Source organism: Sus scrofa, chromosome 1, assembly GCF_054392235.1.
Source record: "Sus scrofa isolate SSC_HxYL_T2T_F1_AM1 chromosome 1, Sscrofa_HxYL_maternal_Yorkshire_Landrace_v2.0, whole genome shotgun sequence".
Classification (NCBI taxonomy): domain Eukaryota; kingdom Metazoa; phylum Chordata; class Mammalia; order Artiodactyla; family Suidae; genus Sus; species Sus scrofa.
In genome coordinates, this window is record NC_139383.1 from 31948252 (window position 1) to 31964169 (window position 15918).

The following is a 15918-nucleotide window of genomic DNA, read 5'->3' on the forward strand; positions in this document are numbered from 1 at the left end:
TGAGAAGAAAGATAAATCGGCCAAACAATGCACATAAGTGATAAAAATGGAAATTTCATGGAGTTCCATTGTGGCTCAGTGGTAACCAACCTGACTAGTATCCATAAGGACGCAGGTTCAATCCCTGGCCTCACTCTGTGGGTCACTCTGTGCCTTGAGCTGTGGTGTAGGCCAGCAGCTATAGCTCCAATTTGACCCCTAGCCTGGGAACTTCCATATGCTGCAGGTATGGTCCTAAAATACCTCCCGAAAAGGGAATTTCAATGCCATCATGCAATCAAAGGGATGGAAGAATTCAAAATGCGAAACTACTTCACAGTATCTGTGTATTTTTTTTTTCTTTTTCAGCTGTACCTGTGGCATATAGAAGTTGCTGGGCCAGGGATTGAATCTGATCCCAAATTGCGACCTAAGCCATAGTTGTAGCAATTCGGAATCCTTAACCCATTGCACTAGGCCAGGGATCAAGCCTATGCAGCCAAGTCAGAGATAACACTGGATCTTTTACCCACTGCACCACAGCAGAAACTCCGCACAGTATCTGTGCATTGTTATGGAGACTGAGCAGGAGAAAGACAGGGGAGATGGACTGACTTTTGTGCCTTGAGTACAAAATGGGTGGTTAGAAAACAGACAATGGTTAGAGGCTAAAATTTGGTGGTAAAAGGCAAAGATAATGTAATCCAAAAAAAAACAGAATTTTTTTTTTTAAGGACAGGAAATATCTTACTGTATTAAGGAAAAGAAAGAGAAAATAGCCAAAAAAAGTCTATCTATCTCTAGGAGTGAAGTAAAATAGGATAAAATTCGTGGTCCAACAAAGAATATAAGGTACAGTGATTTTTTTCTCACTTGTTCATCTTAAAATATTCATGCAAAAAAAAAAAAAAAGGTGACTTGGGAGGTAATTATAATGCTAGTAAAATCAGTGCTGCCAAGTATTTTGCCACAGATCCTAATCTCTTAGATTGATCAAATATTAATTTGTTACTCAAATTTCTTCGTTGCAGAATGTGGTTTGAATGTGGTTTAAAACCTTCACTTTATATTAGAGTTGTCATGAGGAACAAAACTGAACACAGTTGCTGAAAACTTCACATTTAAATAGCAACACAAACAAACATAACTGGGGAGTCATACCCCTAACATTTGTCAAAAAGCTACAAAGATGAAAATGTTCAAATGTACTTACAATACAAATTATCTTGTACTTCTTGGCAGCGTTTCTCTTAACAGGTTCTTCCAATGATAAGCTCAGCATTGAATCCATTGTTCTGTTAGCTGTGTAAACCTGTTTTACCAGAAGACGACAGAACTCCTTCCTTTATTTAGTCCGGCAAAGAGAAACTGTATGAATTACACGGCTGTGGCTGACTTTTAAATGATTGGGAAGAGCACAGCTCTTTAGTGATTGGGCAGTTAAAAGAGAGGAAAAAAGTTGTAATAACAATACTGTTGAGAGATGAAAGTCCATTTCCAGTACATGGTAGACAGCTGTTCTTTTTTTTCTTAGAGTTTATACTAAATACTTATCAAAAAATATATAACAGGAATAATACAATAATCACATCTTAATACAATGATCATTTATTTTCTATAAAAATAACCAAAACCAAAATGCCTGGTTATAGAAATTCCAGAAAGTTTCTGCATTTATATAAACTTCATTTTACAGTTGAAAACAATATATCAACCATGCGCTTTAAATACAATAGAAACACCAACTCTGCTGAATCTATACAAAGTATTAATTATGTGATAATTATAGCTTGGATTTTACAGTGTTCACAATTTGACGTGTTTTCAAATGCATTATCTCATGTCAAACTTAACAATATCCCTTATAAACATTTGTCCCTATTTTGTATGATGAGTAAAGTAGGGCTCTGATTATTTGAATTAAGTTGTGTGACTTACTTGTCCCAAGTCACATTTACTAGATGCCAGAAATGGAACTGGAACCCAATTCTACCACAACCCTAAATCCAAGGTAATTTTCACTAATCAATTAAACATGATCTTTTCTTATCTATACAGACAAAAACATCCTAATAAATATACTTTATGCTGAGAAGGGGTTACTGGTTTTTGAAGAAAGAATTTTTTAAAATTTTATTAGGGTATAGTTGATTTGCAGTGTTGTATTAGGTTCAGGTTTTCAGCAAAGTGAATCAGTTATACATACACATGTATCTATTTTTTTCCCATATAGGCTATTACAGAACATTGGGTAGACTTCCCTGTACTATACAGTAAGTCCTTGTTAGTTACTTATTTTATACATAGTAGCATGTAGGTGTTAATCCCATTCTCCCAATTTATCTCTCCCCCAAACGGTTTCCTCTTTGGTAACCCTAAGTTTGATTTTGAAATCTGTGAATTTGTTCCTGTTTTATAAATAAGTTCATTTGTATCATTTTTATTAGATTCCACATATAAGAAATATCATGTGATACTTGTCTTTCTCTGTCTGACTTACTTCATTTAATACAATAATCTCTAGGTTCATCCATATGGCTGCAAATGGCATCATTTCGTTCTTTTTATGGCTGAGTAATATTCCATTGTATGAATGTACCACATCTTCTTTATCCAGTCCTTTATTGATGGACATTTAGGTTGCTTCCATGGCTTTGCTAATGTAAATAGTGCTGCAATGAATATTAGGATGCATGTATCTTTTTGAATTATGTTTTTCTCTGACTATATGCCCAGGAGTGGGATAGCTAGATCATATGGTGGTTCTATATTTAGTTTTTTAAGGAATGTGCACACTGTTCTCCATAGTGGTTGTACCAATTTACATTACATCAACAGTGTAGAAAGATTCACTTTTCTCCACACCCTCTGTAACACTTATCATTTGTAGACTTTTTGATAATGGCTAGTCTGACTGGTATGAGCTGATAATCTTATTATAGTTTTGATTTGCATTTCTCTAATAATTAGTGCTATTGAGCATCTTTTCATGTGCTTTTGGCGATCTATCTTTCTTCTTTGGAGAAATGGATATTTAGATCTTCTGACCATTTTTTGATTGGGCTTTTTTTTTTCTTTGATATAAAGCTGCATGAGATGTTTGTATATTTTAGAGGTTAACCCCTTGTTGGTTGCTTCATTTGCAAAGATTTTCTCCAATTCTGTGCGTTATATTTCATTTTTTTATGGTTTCTTTCATGGTGCAGAAACTTTCAATTTTCATTAGCTTCCATTTGCTTATTTTTGCTTTTATTTTCATTACTCTAGGAGGTGGATCAAACAAGATATTGCTGAAATTTTTGTCAGAGAGTGTTCTGACCATTCTCCTCTAAGAGTTTTGTAGTATCCAGGCTTACACTTGGGCCTTTAATCCATTTTGATTTTATTATTTATTTATTTATTTATTTATTTATTTAAAATAAGTGGCTGCACCTGCAGCATATGGAAGTTCCCGAGCTAAGGGTTGAGCCACAGCTTCTGTAGAAGCAAAGCTGGGTAGTTTGTTGAGTCACACAGGAAGTCCATGATTTCATTTTTGTATATGGTATTAGAGAATGTTCTGATTTCCTTCTTTCACATGTAGCTGTCCAGTTTTCCCAGCACCACTTCATGAAGAGACTATCTTTCCTCTGTTGTATACTCTTGCCTTTTTTGTCATAGATTAGTTCTTGGATTTATTTCTGGGCTTTCTATCCTGTTCCACTGATCTATATTTCTATTTTTGTGCTAGTTCTTTAGTGTTTTTGATTACTATAGCTTTGCAGTATAGTTTGAAGTCAGGGAGTCTGATTTCTCCAGTTCCATTTTTCTTTTTCAAGATTATTTTGGCTATTTGGGGTCTTGTGTTTTCATAGAAATTTTAAAACTTTTTGTCTAGTTCTATGAAAATGCCACTGATAATTTGATAGGGATTGCACTGAATCTATAGATTGCCTTGAGTGTATCATCGTTTTGACAAATACTGATTCTTCCAACCCAAGAGCATCTTTCTATGGTTTTTAAGTCACTCATTGATTTGATTTCTTTCATCAGTGACTTATAGTTTCAGAGTACAGGTCATTTTCCTCTTTAGGTAGGTTTATTCCTAGGTATTTTATTCTTTTTGGTGTAATGGTAAATTTAATTATTTCCTTAATGTTTCTTTCTGATCTTTTGTTGTTAGTGTATAGGAATATAAGAGATTTCTGTGCATTAATTTTTATCCTGAAAATTTACTGTATTCATTGATGAGTTCTAATAGTTTTCTGGAAGCATCTTTAGAATTTTCTATGCATAGCATCATGTCATCTGCGAACAATGACAGCTTTACATCTTCTTTTCCAATTTAGATTTATTTCTTCTTCTTCTCTAATTGCCATGGCTAGGACTTCCAAAACTATGTCGAATAAAAATGGTGAGAGTGGACATCACTGTCATGTTCCTGATCTTAGCAGAAATGCTTTCAGCTTTTCACCATTGAGAATGATGTTAGCTGTGGATTTGTCATATATGGCTTTTATTATGTTGAGGTAGATTCCCACCATGCCCACTTTCTGGAGAGTTTTTTTGTGTTTGTTTTAACCAAAAATGAGTGTTGAATTTTGTCAAAAGCTTTTTCTGCATCTATGGAGATGGTCATATGGTTTTTATCCTTCAGTCTGTTAATGTGGTATATCACACTGACTGATTTGCAAATACTGAAGAATCTTTGCATCTTTGGAATAAATCCCCCTTGCTTATGGTTTATGATCCTTTTAATATACTGTTGGATTTCATTTGCTAATATTTTGTTGAGGATTTTTACATCCATGTTCAATCAGTGATATTGGCCTATAATTCTCTTTTTTAATGGCATCTTTGTCTGGGTTTAGTATGAGAGTGATGGTGGCCTCATAGAATGAGTGTATGAGTTCCCACTGTGGCACAGTGGGTTAAGGATTTAGTGTTTCCACAGCTGTGGTGTAGGCTGAAGCTTAGATTCAGTCCCTGTCCTGGGAACTTCCATATGTTATGGATGAGGAAAAAAAAAGAGAGAGAGAGAGAGAATAAAAAGAAGAAGTATGGGAATGTTCCTTCCTCTGCAATTTTTTGGAAGAGTTTCAGTAGAGTAAGTGTTAACTCTTCTCTAAATGTTCGATAGAATTCACCTGTGAAACAATCTGGTCCTTACCTTAGAAATCTATACATAGAACTTCCATATGACCCTGCAATCCCACTCTTGGGCATCTATCCGGACAAAGCTCTACTTAAAAGAGACACATGCACCCGCATGTTCATTGCAGCCCTATTCACAATAGCCAGGACATGGAAACAAGCCAAATGTCCATCGACAGATGATTGGATTCGGAAGATTTGGTATATATACACAATGGAATACTACTCAGCCATAAAAAAGGATGACATAATGCCATTTGCAGCAACATGGATGGAACTAGAGAATCTCATCCTGAGTGACATAAGCCAGAAAGACAAAGACAAATACCATATGATATCACTTATAACTGGAATCTAATATCCAGCACAAATGAACATCTCCTCAGAAAAGAAAATCATGGACTTGGAGAAGAGACTTGTGGTTGCCTGATGGGAGGGGGAGGGAGTGGGAGGGATCGGGAGCTTGGGCTTATCAGACACAACCTAGAATAGATTTATAAGGAGATCCTGCTGAATAGCATTGAGACCTATGTCTAGATACTCATGTCGCAACAGAAGAAAGGGTGGGGGGAAAAAAAACTTTAACTGCAATGTATACATCTAAGGATGACCTGACCCCCTTGCTGTACAGTGGGAAAATAAAAAAAAAAAAAAAAAAGAACGCATATATACGCATGACTGGGTCACTTTCCTGTACAGCAGAAATTGGCACAATATTGCAAATAAACTATGCTTTAATTTAAAAAAAAAAAGAACCAGATTATCATGAAAAAAAAAAAAAAAAGAAACAATCTGGTCCTGCACTTTTGTTTGTTGGAAGTTTTTAAGTCACAGATTCAATTTCAGTACTGTGACTGGCCTATTCATATTTTCTATTTCTTCGTGGTTCAGTCTTGGAAGGATGTACCCTTGTACGAATTTGCCCATTTCTTCTAACTGTCTATTTTAGTGGCATATAGTTGCTTGTAGTAAGTAGTCTCTTATGATCATTTGTATTTCTATGGTGTCAGTTGTTAACTTGTATTTTTTCATTTCTAATCTTACTGGTTTGAGCCCTCTGCCTTCTATTCTTGATGCATCTGCTAAAGGTTTATCAAATTTGTTAATCTTTTCAAAGAATCAACTTTTGGTTTCATTTGTCTTCTCTATTGTTTTCTTCACCTCTGATCTTTGTAATTTCTTTCCTTCCACTGACTTTGGGCTTTGTTTGTTCTTTTTTTCTCTAGTTGCTTTAGGTGATAGATTAGGTTGTTTGAGATTTTTCTTGTTTCCTGAAATAAGATTGAATTGCTATAAACTTCCCTCTTAGAACTGCTTTTTCTGCATCCCATAGGTTTTTTTTTTGTTTTTTGGGGGGTTTTTTTTGTCTTTTTACCATTTCTTGGGCCACTCCCGCGGCATATGGAGGTTCCCAGGCTAGGGGTCGAATTGGAGCTGCAGCCACCGGCCTACACCAGAGCCACAGCAACTCAGGATCCGAGCTGCGTCTGCGACCTACACCACAGCTCACGGCAACACCAGATCCTTAACCCACTGAGCAAGGCCAGGGACCGAACCACACCCTCATGGTTCCTAGTCAGATTCGTTAACCACTGAGCCACGACGGGAACTCCATCCCATAGGTTTTGGATTGTTGTGTTTTCATTGTAATTTGTCTCTAGGTATGTTCTGATTTCCTCTTTAATTTCTTCAGTGATACATTGGTTGTTTGGTAGTACATTGTTTAGCCTCACCTCCCTCTGGTGATCAGGGCCATGTCTATAGATCTGTTTAGAGGTGATTGCAAGTTCCAAATAACTTTAGGAAGCCTTTCTGGGTTTAACTTCTTTTTTAGGAGCAAGAGCTGTTTTATATATGGATGTCTGTCACCTCTTTCCTTAGTATATGCTGGCCTTTATCCCCTTGATAGGAGGTGTGACTGATGTTGTGGTGACCAGAGCCTGTCCTGAATACTGAATGGGGCCTCCGCTTTGCTCTGCAGTTACCACTGGCTTTTCAGGGGCAGTGTCTGCTCCCTAGCTGTTGGAGTAGTAGCCTCCAATTGTTTCTGAGCTGTATGTCTGGTCTGTGGCATGAAGTAGGCAGGGTGACCACTCCCACTAAGATAGGAGCTCCTGAGTGTTCCGCCATTGGAGCTGTTCCCCTGTGAGTGTGCTCTATTGTGTCACCTTTCACCCATTGTGTGGATTCACAGAGTACACTGTTATTGGCACTGTTATGCTGGCAATTGGCACTGTTATGCTGGCAATTGGCCCTGGAATCTTGCAGGCATTGTTTTCACCGGGCAACCAGGGTAGATCCACTGAGGTCAGTTCTCAGGCCTGCAATAGTTGTGTACCTAGGCCTGTTGTGGGTTCTCTAGAGGCAGCTCAGACCCTGGTCTGGTCTCAACCCCACATGTACATGCCCACATAGCCCATAGATGTTAAGCCAGACCCATCTCAGCTGCAGAAGTCCTTTTGAATATTCCATAGTTACTGGATTTACAAAAGCCTGGAGCAGAGATGTAAATCTGTGGTTCTCACACCTAGGAGGAGAGATGTTAGGTTTCTTTCTTCGTCAGAGGGCACTGGGGCTCAACTGTGGTTTCAGCCTCACCTCTGCGTGTGGTCAACACCCTGGAGGCTGTTTCCTAAGGAAGCGGGAGTTCAGGAGCCTATCCAGGTAGGAGGGAAGTGGGTGGCATCTGGATGTATAAGCCCACCAGAAAGGAAGTGGGCAGGGATGAGGTGCAAGGGATGATTCCTGTGGGAATGGGCTGGCCAGAGATGTTGGCAGTGAATCCCCTAGATGGGGAGTTGGGCTAGAGATTGGATGTCCAGGTTCACCCCAGTGGGAGGGCTGGGATAATGGTTTGGACAGTTGGGCCAGCCTTGGTGGAAGCCTTTCCTGGGGTCCCCAGGGGCCTGCTTGGAGATAGCGGCTGCAGTGATGGCCCTGCCCCTCCCATGCAGAGAAAAACTAATTCAGTGTCTTGTGGACTTCTTTCCGTGGACCACATTGAATTACCAGGAATTTTAAAAGTTCAGAAGTGAACAAAAACATATTTGAATATCTTCAGCAAGTGGTTCTCTGCACTGGGTAAACATAGAAGCTCCCAAAGCAGTTTTGTTTTTGTTTTTGTTTTTTTTTTTTGTTTTTTTAATTTGTAAAATTCTGAAGCCCAGGCTCCACATCAATAGAATTAGAAGCTTCTGGTATATTGTCTAAGGTGGAAGTATTTTGAAGTATCCCACCAAGTGATTTTTTTCTTTTTTTTTAATATAGCCAAAGTCAGTCTAAACACTTTGCTTTGAGTCTTATATGCACTTTTGGATACTCTTCCGCAAAATTCACTCTAGATTCTAACCAAACTTGCCAATTTTACAGATAAGACTAGGGAACGTAAGGATTTGATCATTTTCCCAGATCACCTTGGTAAGTGATCTCTCAGAAGCGAGAGTCCCCCAGGTCTTTAGATTCCCACTGCAGGAAATTTGGGTGTTACTGTTGTATAATATCAAACTAATCGTATAAAAGAGTGATCAAGCTTACACCACAATTTGCCTCAAACATTAGGAGATTCCTAGGACCTATGGCTCTTAACTACTCATCCAATTAAGCCTTCTGTTTTTCTGGGTTTCTGGGTTCTAATTGCCTATTTGCACTTATGACAATCTATCTAGTCTCAACTCCGGTTCACAGTTGTGACACGAAGCTTGGCCCTTGCCATCAGCCTCTACATGGGAGTAAAACATGAGCCACTGCAGTTGCAGACCCACAGCAGCCCCTGAGCAGAGCTTAGGGTGGAGACCAGGAGTGAGGCACTGTGTGCTTTGGGAAAAATGGAAGACCAGGTCTTCAGATAGCTATATATTTTAGGAGAAGAATTTATGGGCCCAATTCTAGCATCTTCTCATCTTTAGAAAAACACTAAAATCCTTCAGTGATGACTGATACCTGTGACTAGCAGTCACCTTCATGAGACCAGCAGCAAACTTCTGTAAAATGTGTGCATGGCTGCATGGACCTCCCCTTTCACCTTTACCACTTATATTTCACTGTATTTCAGATCTGCCTGAAATACTGCCTCCTGGTCTGTAGCTAAGTGGACAAAAGATGTCATGGTCATCTGTGAGAACAGTAACTCCCAAGAGTAGACCAGTGAGCCCTGAGAGAACTCAGGGAAGAAATAAAGAATACTGGCCCGCAGCTGGGGTGCATATCAAAGGAGTGATTCCAATAAGCCCAGAATTTTACATCTTCCCATAGAAACTGGTTTTCTGTAAATCTGCTTATCTATAAATATTTTGTTCCTATTACCTTCCCTTTGTTGCAAAAACTCATATATCCTAGTTTCTCCCCTGGCCTCCTCGGAAACCAGGGCTACCTGAGATGCCGTCTCCGTGACTTAAGTCCTAATTACACCTCAAATAAAATTTAACTCTCAACTTTAAGGTTGTGATTTTTTTTTTTAAGTCAACACTGTATTCCTATCCTTACCTTCCCTCCTCTATGTGATGGTTAGTTTTGTACGTCAACTTGGCTAAGCCATAGTAACCAGTTGTTTAATCTCCCACACTGCCAGGAAATCTCTCCTATCTCCTTCCACTCTCATTCCCCAACCCCCTGCAACCCCAAGAACACAAGAAAATACTAGATAAAGAAGTCATGAGGCCTCTGATAAAGTTTTATGTCTGTCACAAGTTAATTGACCCTTGACATTAGATTCCTTATTTTCAAGGTGATCTCAGATTATCTCTATGCTAATGAACATTGGTTATTATAGTGGAGAAATATCTCAGTCCTGTAGGTCCTGAGGGTAGTAAGCCTCAGAGAATCTACCTGGGACAAGTTCAGGTATGTTCAGTAGACACGTTGGCATTGCCCAGTCTCTAGTCATATGTTCTGTTAGAGCAGTTCCCCTAATTGAACCCTAAGACCCAACCTCTTTGGAATCTCTTGTCTTATAAACTTATTCCTAACAGTTCTTGTAAGTGTTGGGCACCAGCCAAATCCACACCTTCCATGAAACTTAGACTGCAGAATAGACTGTGTCATCTGAATCTGTACTTTCTAAGTTACCTGAACCTTGGAAGCCTCATGATTCTTTTCCCCTCAATTTTAGGACAGTCTGCTCCTTCTGGGTTTTGAAAGCTTTGCTGTACATATTTTAATGTTCTGTACACTTGTGCTCTGAAAGGCAGACACCATTACATCCCTTACCAATCATACATATTTTTTTACACTCTACAAGGTTCCTGTGTCTACAGAATTCTGGAAAATTTTCTGAAATCACAGAAAGCCCACTTGCTAATGTCTCAGGAAAGTCCCAGGGGCCTTGCCAACATCAACTTACTTAAGTCTTGTAAACTGACCCTTCATGGTTCTTGCCCTTGAGCTTGGATGGTAATTGGACAAACCAGACTGGGAAAGTTCAGAGAAACTAGATACACTGAGGGTGGTGGAAGTGAGGTAGATATTAGGCTCAGATCCAGAGCAGAAAAAGACCATTAAGGAGTTCCTGCTCTGGTGCAGCAGGGTAAGAATTCAGCATTGTCTCTTTAGCAGCTTGGGTCATAGCTGAGGTGTGGGTTTGATGCCTGGCCCAGAGCAGTGGGTTAAGGATCTGGCATTGCTACAGCTGTGGCTTAGGTTGAAGCTATGGCTTGGATTCGATACTTGGCGTAAGAACTTCATTATGCTGCAGATGCAGACAGAAAAAAAAAAAAAAGTCCATCAAGACAGGGAGAACTCAAATAACATAATAGCAGGCATGAGTGGGCAAGTGGCCAACTTCAAGGAAGGTTTATTATGAAAAAAAGGCAGAAAAATCTACAGGTAGATTGATGGGTCTGCTTAGTAAACAGAAAGATAACCAGACAGGCAGGTGGTATAGGAAGTACAGATTCTAGTCCTTGGCAAATGGAGATCTAACACTGGAGCTGCATCTATAATTAGCTGTCCAGGTGGGACTGCCGTAAGCAATGCCAAACCAGGGCCAAGAGGCAACAGACATGGGAAGGGATGAGGCAAAATCTCAGCATGGACTGAGATTTTCTTGGAACTGAAATATCAATAAAGCAGTTGGGTTACTAGACATCCAAACAGATGATAAAGTAGAATTGAAGTTCATGAATTGACATCAGTATTCGTGTACCTATGTGTATGAACAAACGTTTTCCAAGATGAAATACATAAAATCTCATTACCAATCAGCACAGATGAACATTTATAATCAGCTTGGAGATGGGTACCAATAATTTTTAACCTCAATTAAACAAAATGTTATCTCCCAACCCGGGGGGGGGGGGAAACAAACTCTACTATTATATTTTTAATTCTATCAATAAAAATGTGTGAAATGTGTTTCCTGCTTTGCTATATAAGTACACACTTCTTTGATTTCGTACACATATCTACATAATATCTTTGGTTATGCCTCTTGGCCCACAAAGCTTACAATATTCACTAATTGGCCCTCTGAAGTATTGTAGGTTTTGAATCTATCCCCTGATTCTTCCAAGTTTCAAAGGCTGGCACTAATAGACTTAACCAGAGAAATCTGCTCCAGCTTATCCCTTGAAACATTGACTACCACCTCTGATGATTCAAAAAGTTAGAACCTGATTTGATGCCACCCATGGCACTGCAATTATTTTCTACTGAACAATCATATTTCTAAGGTTGTGTCTGGACCCTGAAGGATTATTTCTTTCTTTGCCTCAAGTGTGGAAATCTGCCCTACAAGTGTTAGAATTCCACAAGCCTACTCTTTTCCATTTCAAAATTCATATATAATCGTATTTACAAAAAAAAGCCCAAGTTTTACGATGATCTTCCTCTATTTGGTGTTTTCAAGGGGGTCTCACTCAGGACTCAAATTCTAGAGACATCTCCAGAAGAGACATCCTCAAACAAGAGTCCCATCATGCTACATGAGTTCATCAACACTTGGGTGAGCAGCCCCACAAGTGCCATCCATAAAGATTCAGGCTGTGAGTTCACTCCACTTCTTTAAACCCTTATGGGAACTGGGTGACTTTCTGAAACCTTGAAACCCCTCTGGCATGTCAGCTCCATTGGGGCAGAGACTACATTAGTTTAGGACTGCCATTTTGTTCCATTTTGTCTAGTACAATGACCAACCAACACCTAGAAGACATCCCCCCCCCCAGCTTTTTAGGGCCACATCCACAGCATATGGAAGTTCCTAGGCTAGGGGTCAATATGGAGCTGCAGCTACCGGCCTACACCACAGCCATAGCAATGCCAGATTCCAGCCACATCTGCTCACATAGCAATGCCAGATTCCAGCCACATCTGCTCACATAGCAATGCCAACTTGAGCCACACCACACTCATGGCAATGCCAGATCCTTAACCCACTGAGTGGGGCCGGGGATCGAACCTGCATCTTCATGGATACTAGTTTGGTTCATTACCACTGACCCACAATGGGAACTCCACCCTAGAAGATATTCAATGAACACCTGCTGAGTAAATTATTTAATGGTTCCAGAAATAACCTTAGAGGTCTAAGTCTACTTCACAAATGTCTAGTGAAACAAATTATAACCCTATAGATATGTAATCCAAATATTTCTCTACACCAAGCATTTCAAAAATAGCTATTACCTCAAAGGAAGCCTCACCCATGAAATAAATAATGCCACTTTGGGTGCTTTCATTCAATCCAGAGTAACAGTAATAATTGAGTATCACCAAGCTCCAAATTTTATGCAAGGTGTTAGGAGATGCAAGAATGTTCTGTTTCTGTATCTATTCTAAAGAGCTTCAGTCTGATAGAATAAACATTTAAACCATAATGTAGTGTGACGTGTACTTTACACTAGTTACACTAGTGTGGTTAATGAAATACCAGGGGAATGAATAGAGGAGGAAACAATAAACTTTTCTTCAGGGGATTTAGAAAGGTGCCTGTATTCATTCACTAAGGCTATCATAACAAGGTGCCCCAGACCGAGTGACATTAAAAAAAGAAATTTATTTTATCACAATTTTGGAGACTAGAAGTTTAAGATCAAGTTGTCAGCAGAGTTGCATTTTTCTAAAGCCTCTATCCTTAACTAGCAGATGGCCATGTTCACATGGTTGTCTATGCATGCACCTGCCTGGTGTCTTTGCATTATTATCTTCTCTTCTTATAAGGACACCAGCCATTTTGGATCAGGACCCACCCTAAGGGCTTCATTTTAACTTAATTACATCTTCAAAGTCACTGTTTCGAATATAGAGACATTCTGAAGGTCCTTGGCCAAGGATCAAACCTGAGCCATGGCAGTGACAATGCCAAATCCTTAACCACTAGGGCGTAAGGGAACTCTAGCATTAAGTTTCCTAATAAACATTATGTGACTTAAAAATTAACTCAAGCACTCTTGCTGAGTAGTGAGAACATGAATCTCATCACCCACACCAATTCTATTTACAGAAGAGATTTTGCCAAGTTCTCACGAACTTGCATGGCTAGGATTAAAGAGAAGGTCTGTGGATCTCTGGAATTATGCACAAACTTTATTGTGCATATAAGTAGGTATATGCACATGCATGTATTTGTTTTCTGTATAGCTTACATCAGAGTCTCAAAGGCAAAGAGCTAAACTTTCTAAGAAACAATACTTTTAAGGATACAATGACACACCTACAGAAAACAAAACATGTTTAGCTTGAACATAATCATGAGAAATGAGACAAATCCAAATTGAGGGGTACTCTGCAAAACAACTGGCCTGCAACCTTCAAAAATGTCAATTTTATGAAAGGGGAGGGGGAAATGGGTTCATAACTGTTTCAAGTAAAGGAGATCACAGAAACCTAATAACTAAACGCAAAGCAAGATCCTTAATTGGATCCTGGGGGAAGAAAAAAATAATAAGTGAAGGACATTGTTGGGAGAAATGAGGAACAGTGAGTATGGATGTATTTTAGATAATAGTATTATATTGATGTGAAATCTCCTGATCTGCTAAGTATACTGTGGTAATGAAAATCAGGTCCTACATGCATGACTTTCAGAAGGACACAATGAAGTATTTCGGGATGAACTAGGATGTCTATAAATAATTCTCAAACAGTTCATATACAGACAATAGATTGATAGGGAGGAAAGGAAGAGACAGAGAGAAACAGCAAGTGTGGTAAAAACATTTAAAATATGTATGATGATTCTAAAATTCCTGAGTTTTTCTCTCAGTTTGAATTTTTTTCAAAATAAAGTTGGGGGAAAAGAAATAGTCTTTCTGAGGAAATTAATGGAGGATATGTTAACGTCCATTTTCAAATAAAAGAGTAAGTTGAGCAAACAAAAGATGTTTGTAAGAGAGAGACACTAGCACTGGACAGTAGCCAGGAAACAGGCTTAGAGATCTGTCAATCCAGACTGGCAGAGAAGGGCAGAAGTTCCAAGAAGGATGTCCCTAAAAGGAAGATGAAGTTGGTATCCACTTTATGTGTCTGAACTTGCTGAGAGGAGACTGATATCTCAGGTAGAGATTTCTGGACAAATTAGTCATTGGTACTTTCAAAACTAAGCGAAGAAAAAACATGTGCAATTATTAACCCCCAAAACAAAACAAAAATTGTATAGAAAAGGAAAATATAATCACAATTAACTGTATTGCATTGTGTAAATAATAGATATTGAGTCAGAACAACACGAAAGTCTGTAGTCTAACCGATAAATTCTGATACACGGGTAAGATGAAGATGGAGGAAATGCGAGGGGTATTCAGGAACATTAACTACTCATCTTTCGTGGTATGTCAATACATAGTACCTAAAACTGGGAGAGCAAGAAATGATGTGAGAAAGCATGTTATTTACAAATAAAATTGAAAGTGGTTACTTCTGGGGAGTGAGAGTTGAAGGTGGGGAGGTGTTTGGGAACTGATACTACCAAAATATGAGCTATGGAGAAGTAGTCATCTTTTTATTGACCTATTATCAATGTATAAGAATTAGCCATCTTTTTACATTTACATATTTTATTTAAAATTTTATAGGAAAAAAAGAAATTAATTATTATATTAACAGTATTATCAATTTCTTTTACAATGAGTAACTAAAAAACTAAAGTTTTAAATTCTGGACAACACAATGAACACTGTTGGTATGGGCTAAAGTACTATTTGAATCAAAAATTCTATACACAAGTAAGATGATCTGGGGCAGTGAGGGTTTTATATGGCAGAATAGATTGTAAAAATCAGAATTCTTCAGTCTGTAAAATTTGTGTGGTATGGTTAAAAGAAAAAATAAATTTTGAGTCAAAAGACACTTTGTGGAGAAAGAAAGAAGAAATGAAGAGGCTAGAATTAAAGAAACTGAAACATGAATCTGTAGCAAATGAAAGCACAAGGTTGAATATAGAGTCAGAGAGTAACATGGTGAGGAGAAAAAGGAACTCTCCTGTATTGTTGGTGGGAATGTAAATTGGTACAGCCACTATGGAAAACAGTATGAAGTTTCCTTAAACAACTAAAAGTAGAGCTACCATATGCACCTGGAATTTCACTTCTGGGCATATATCTGGAGAAAACCATAATTCAAAAAGATACATGTGCCCCAATGTTCAATACAGTCCTACTGACAATAGCCAAGTCATGGAAGCAACCTAAGTGTCCATTGGTAGAGGAATGGATAAACTAGATGTGATATATATACACAATGGAATATTACCCAGCCATAAAAAAGAATGAAATTGCCATTTGTAGCAACATGGATGGACCCAGAGATGATCATACTAAGTGAAGTAGGACAGACATCATATGATATCACTTATATGTGGAATCTTAAAAAAAAAAA

At 38.5% G+C, this 15918-nt stretch overlaps 1 protein-coding gene across 13 annotated transcripts in view; it reads right to left on the reverse strand.

Moving 5' to 3' along the window:
• The window catches only part of ENPP3 (ectonucleotide pyrophosphatase/phosphodiesterase 3), a 100818-nt gene that overhangs the window by 71153 nt on the left and 13747 nt on the right, over nucleotides 1-15918 (reverse strand). For 11 of the 13 annotated variants that reach the window (XM_021087953.2, XM_084956061.1, XM_084956101.1 and 8 more), the window contains one exon: nucleotides 1193-1291. In XM_021087953.2, coding sequence (XP_020943612.2) covers nucleotides 1193-1291 — 99 coding nt within the window. Of the gene's footprint in view, nucleotides 1-1192; nucleotides 1403-15918 lie in introns of those variants that run through there. The other 2 variants (XM_084956073.1, XM_021087960.2) reach the window with 2 other exon arrangements.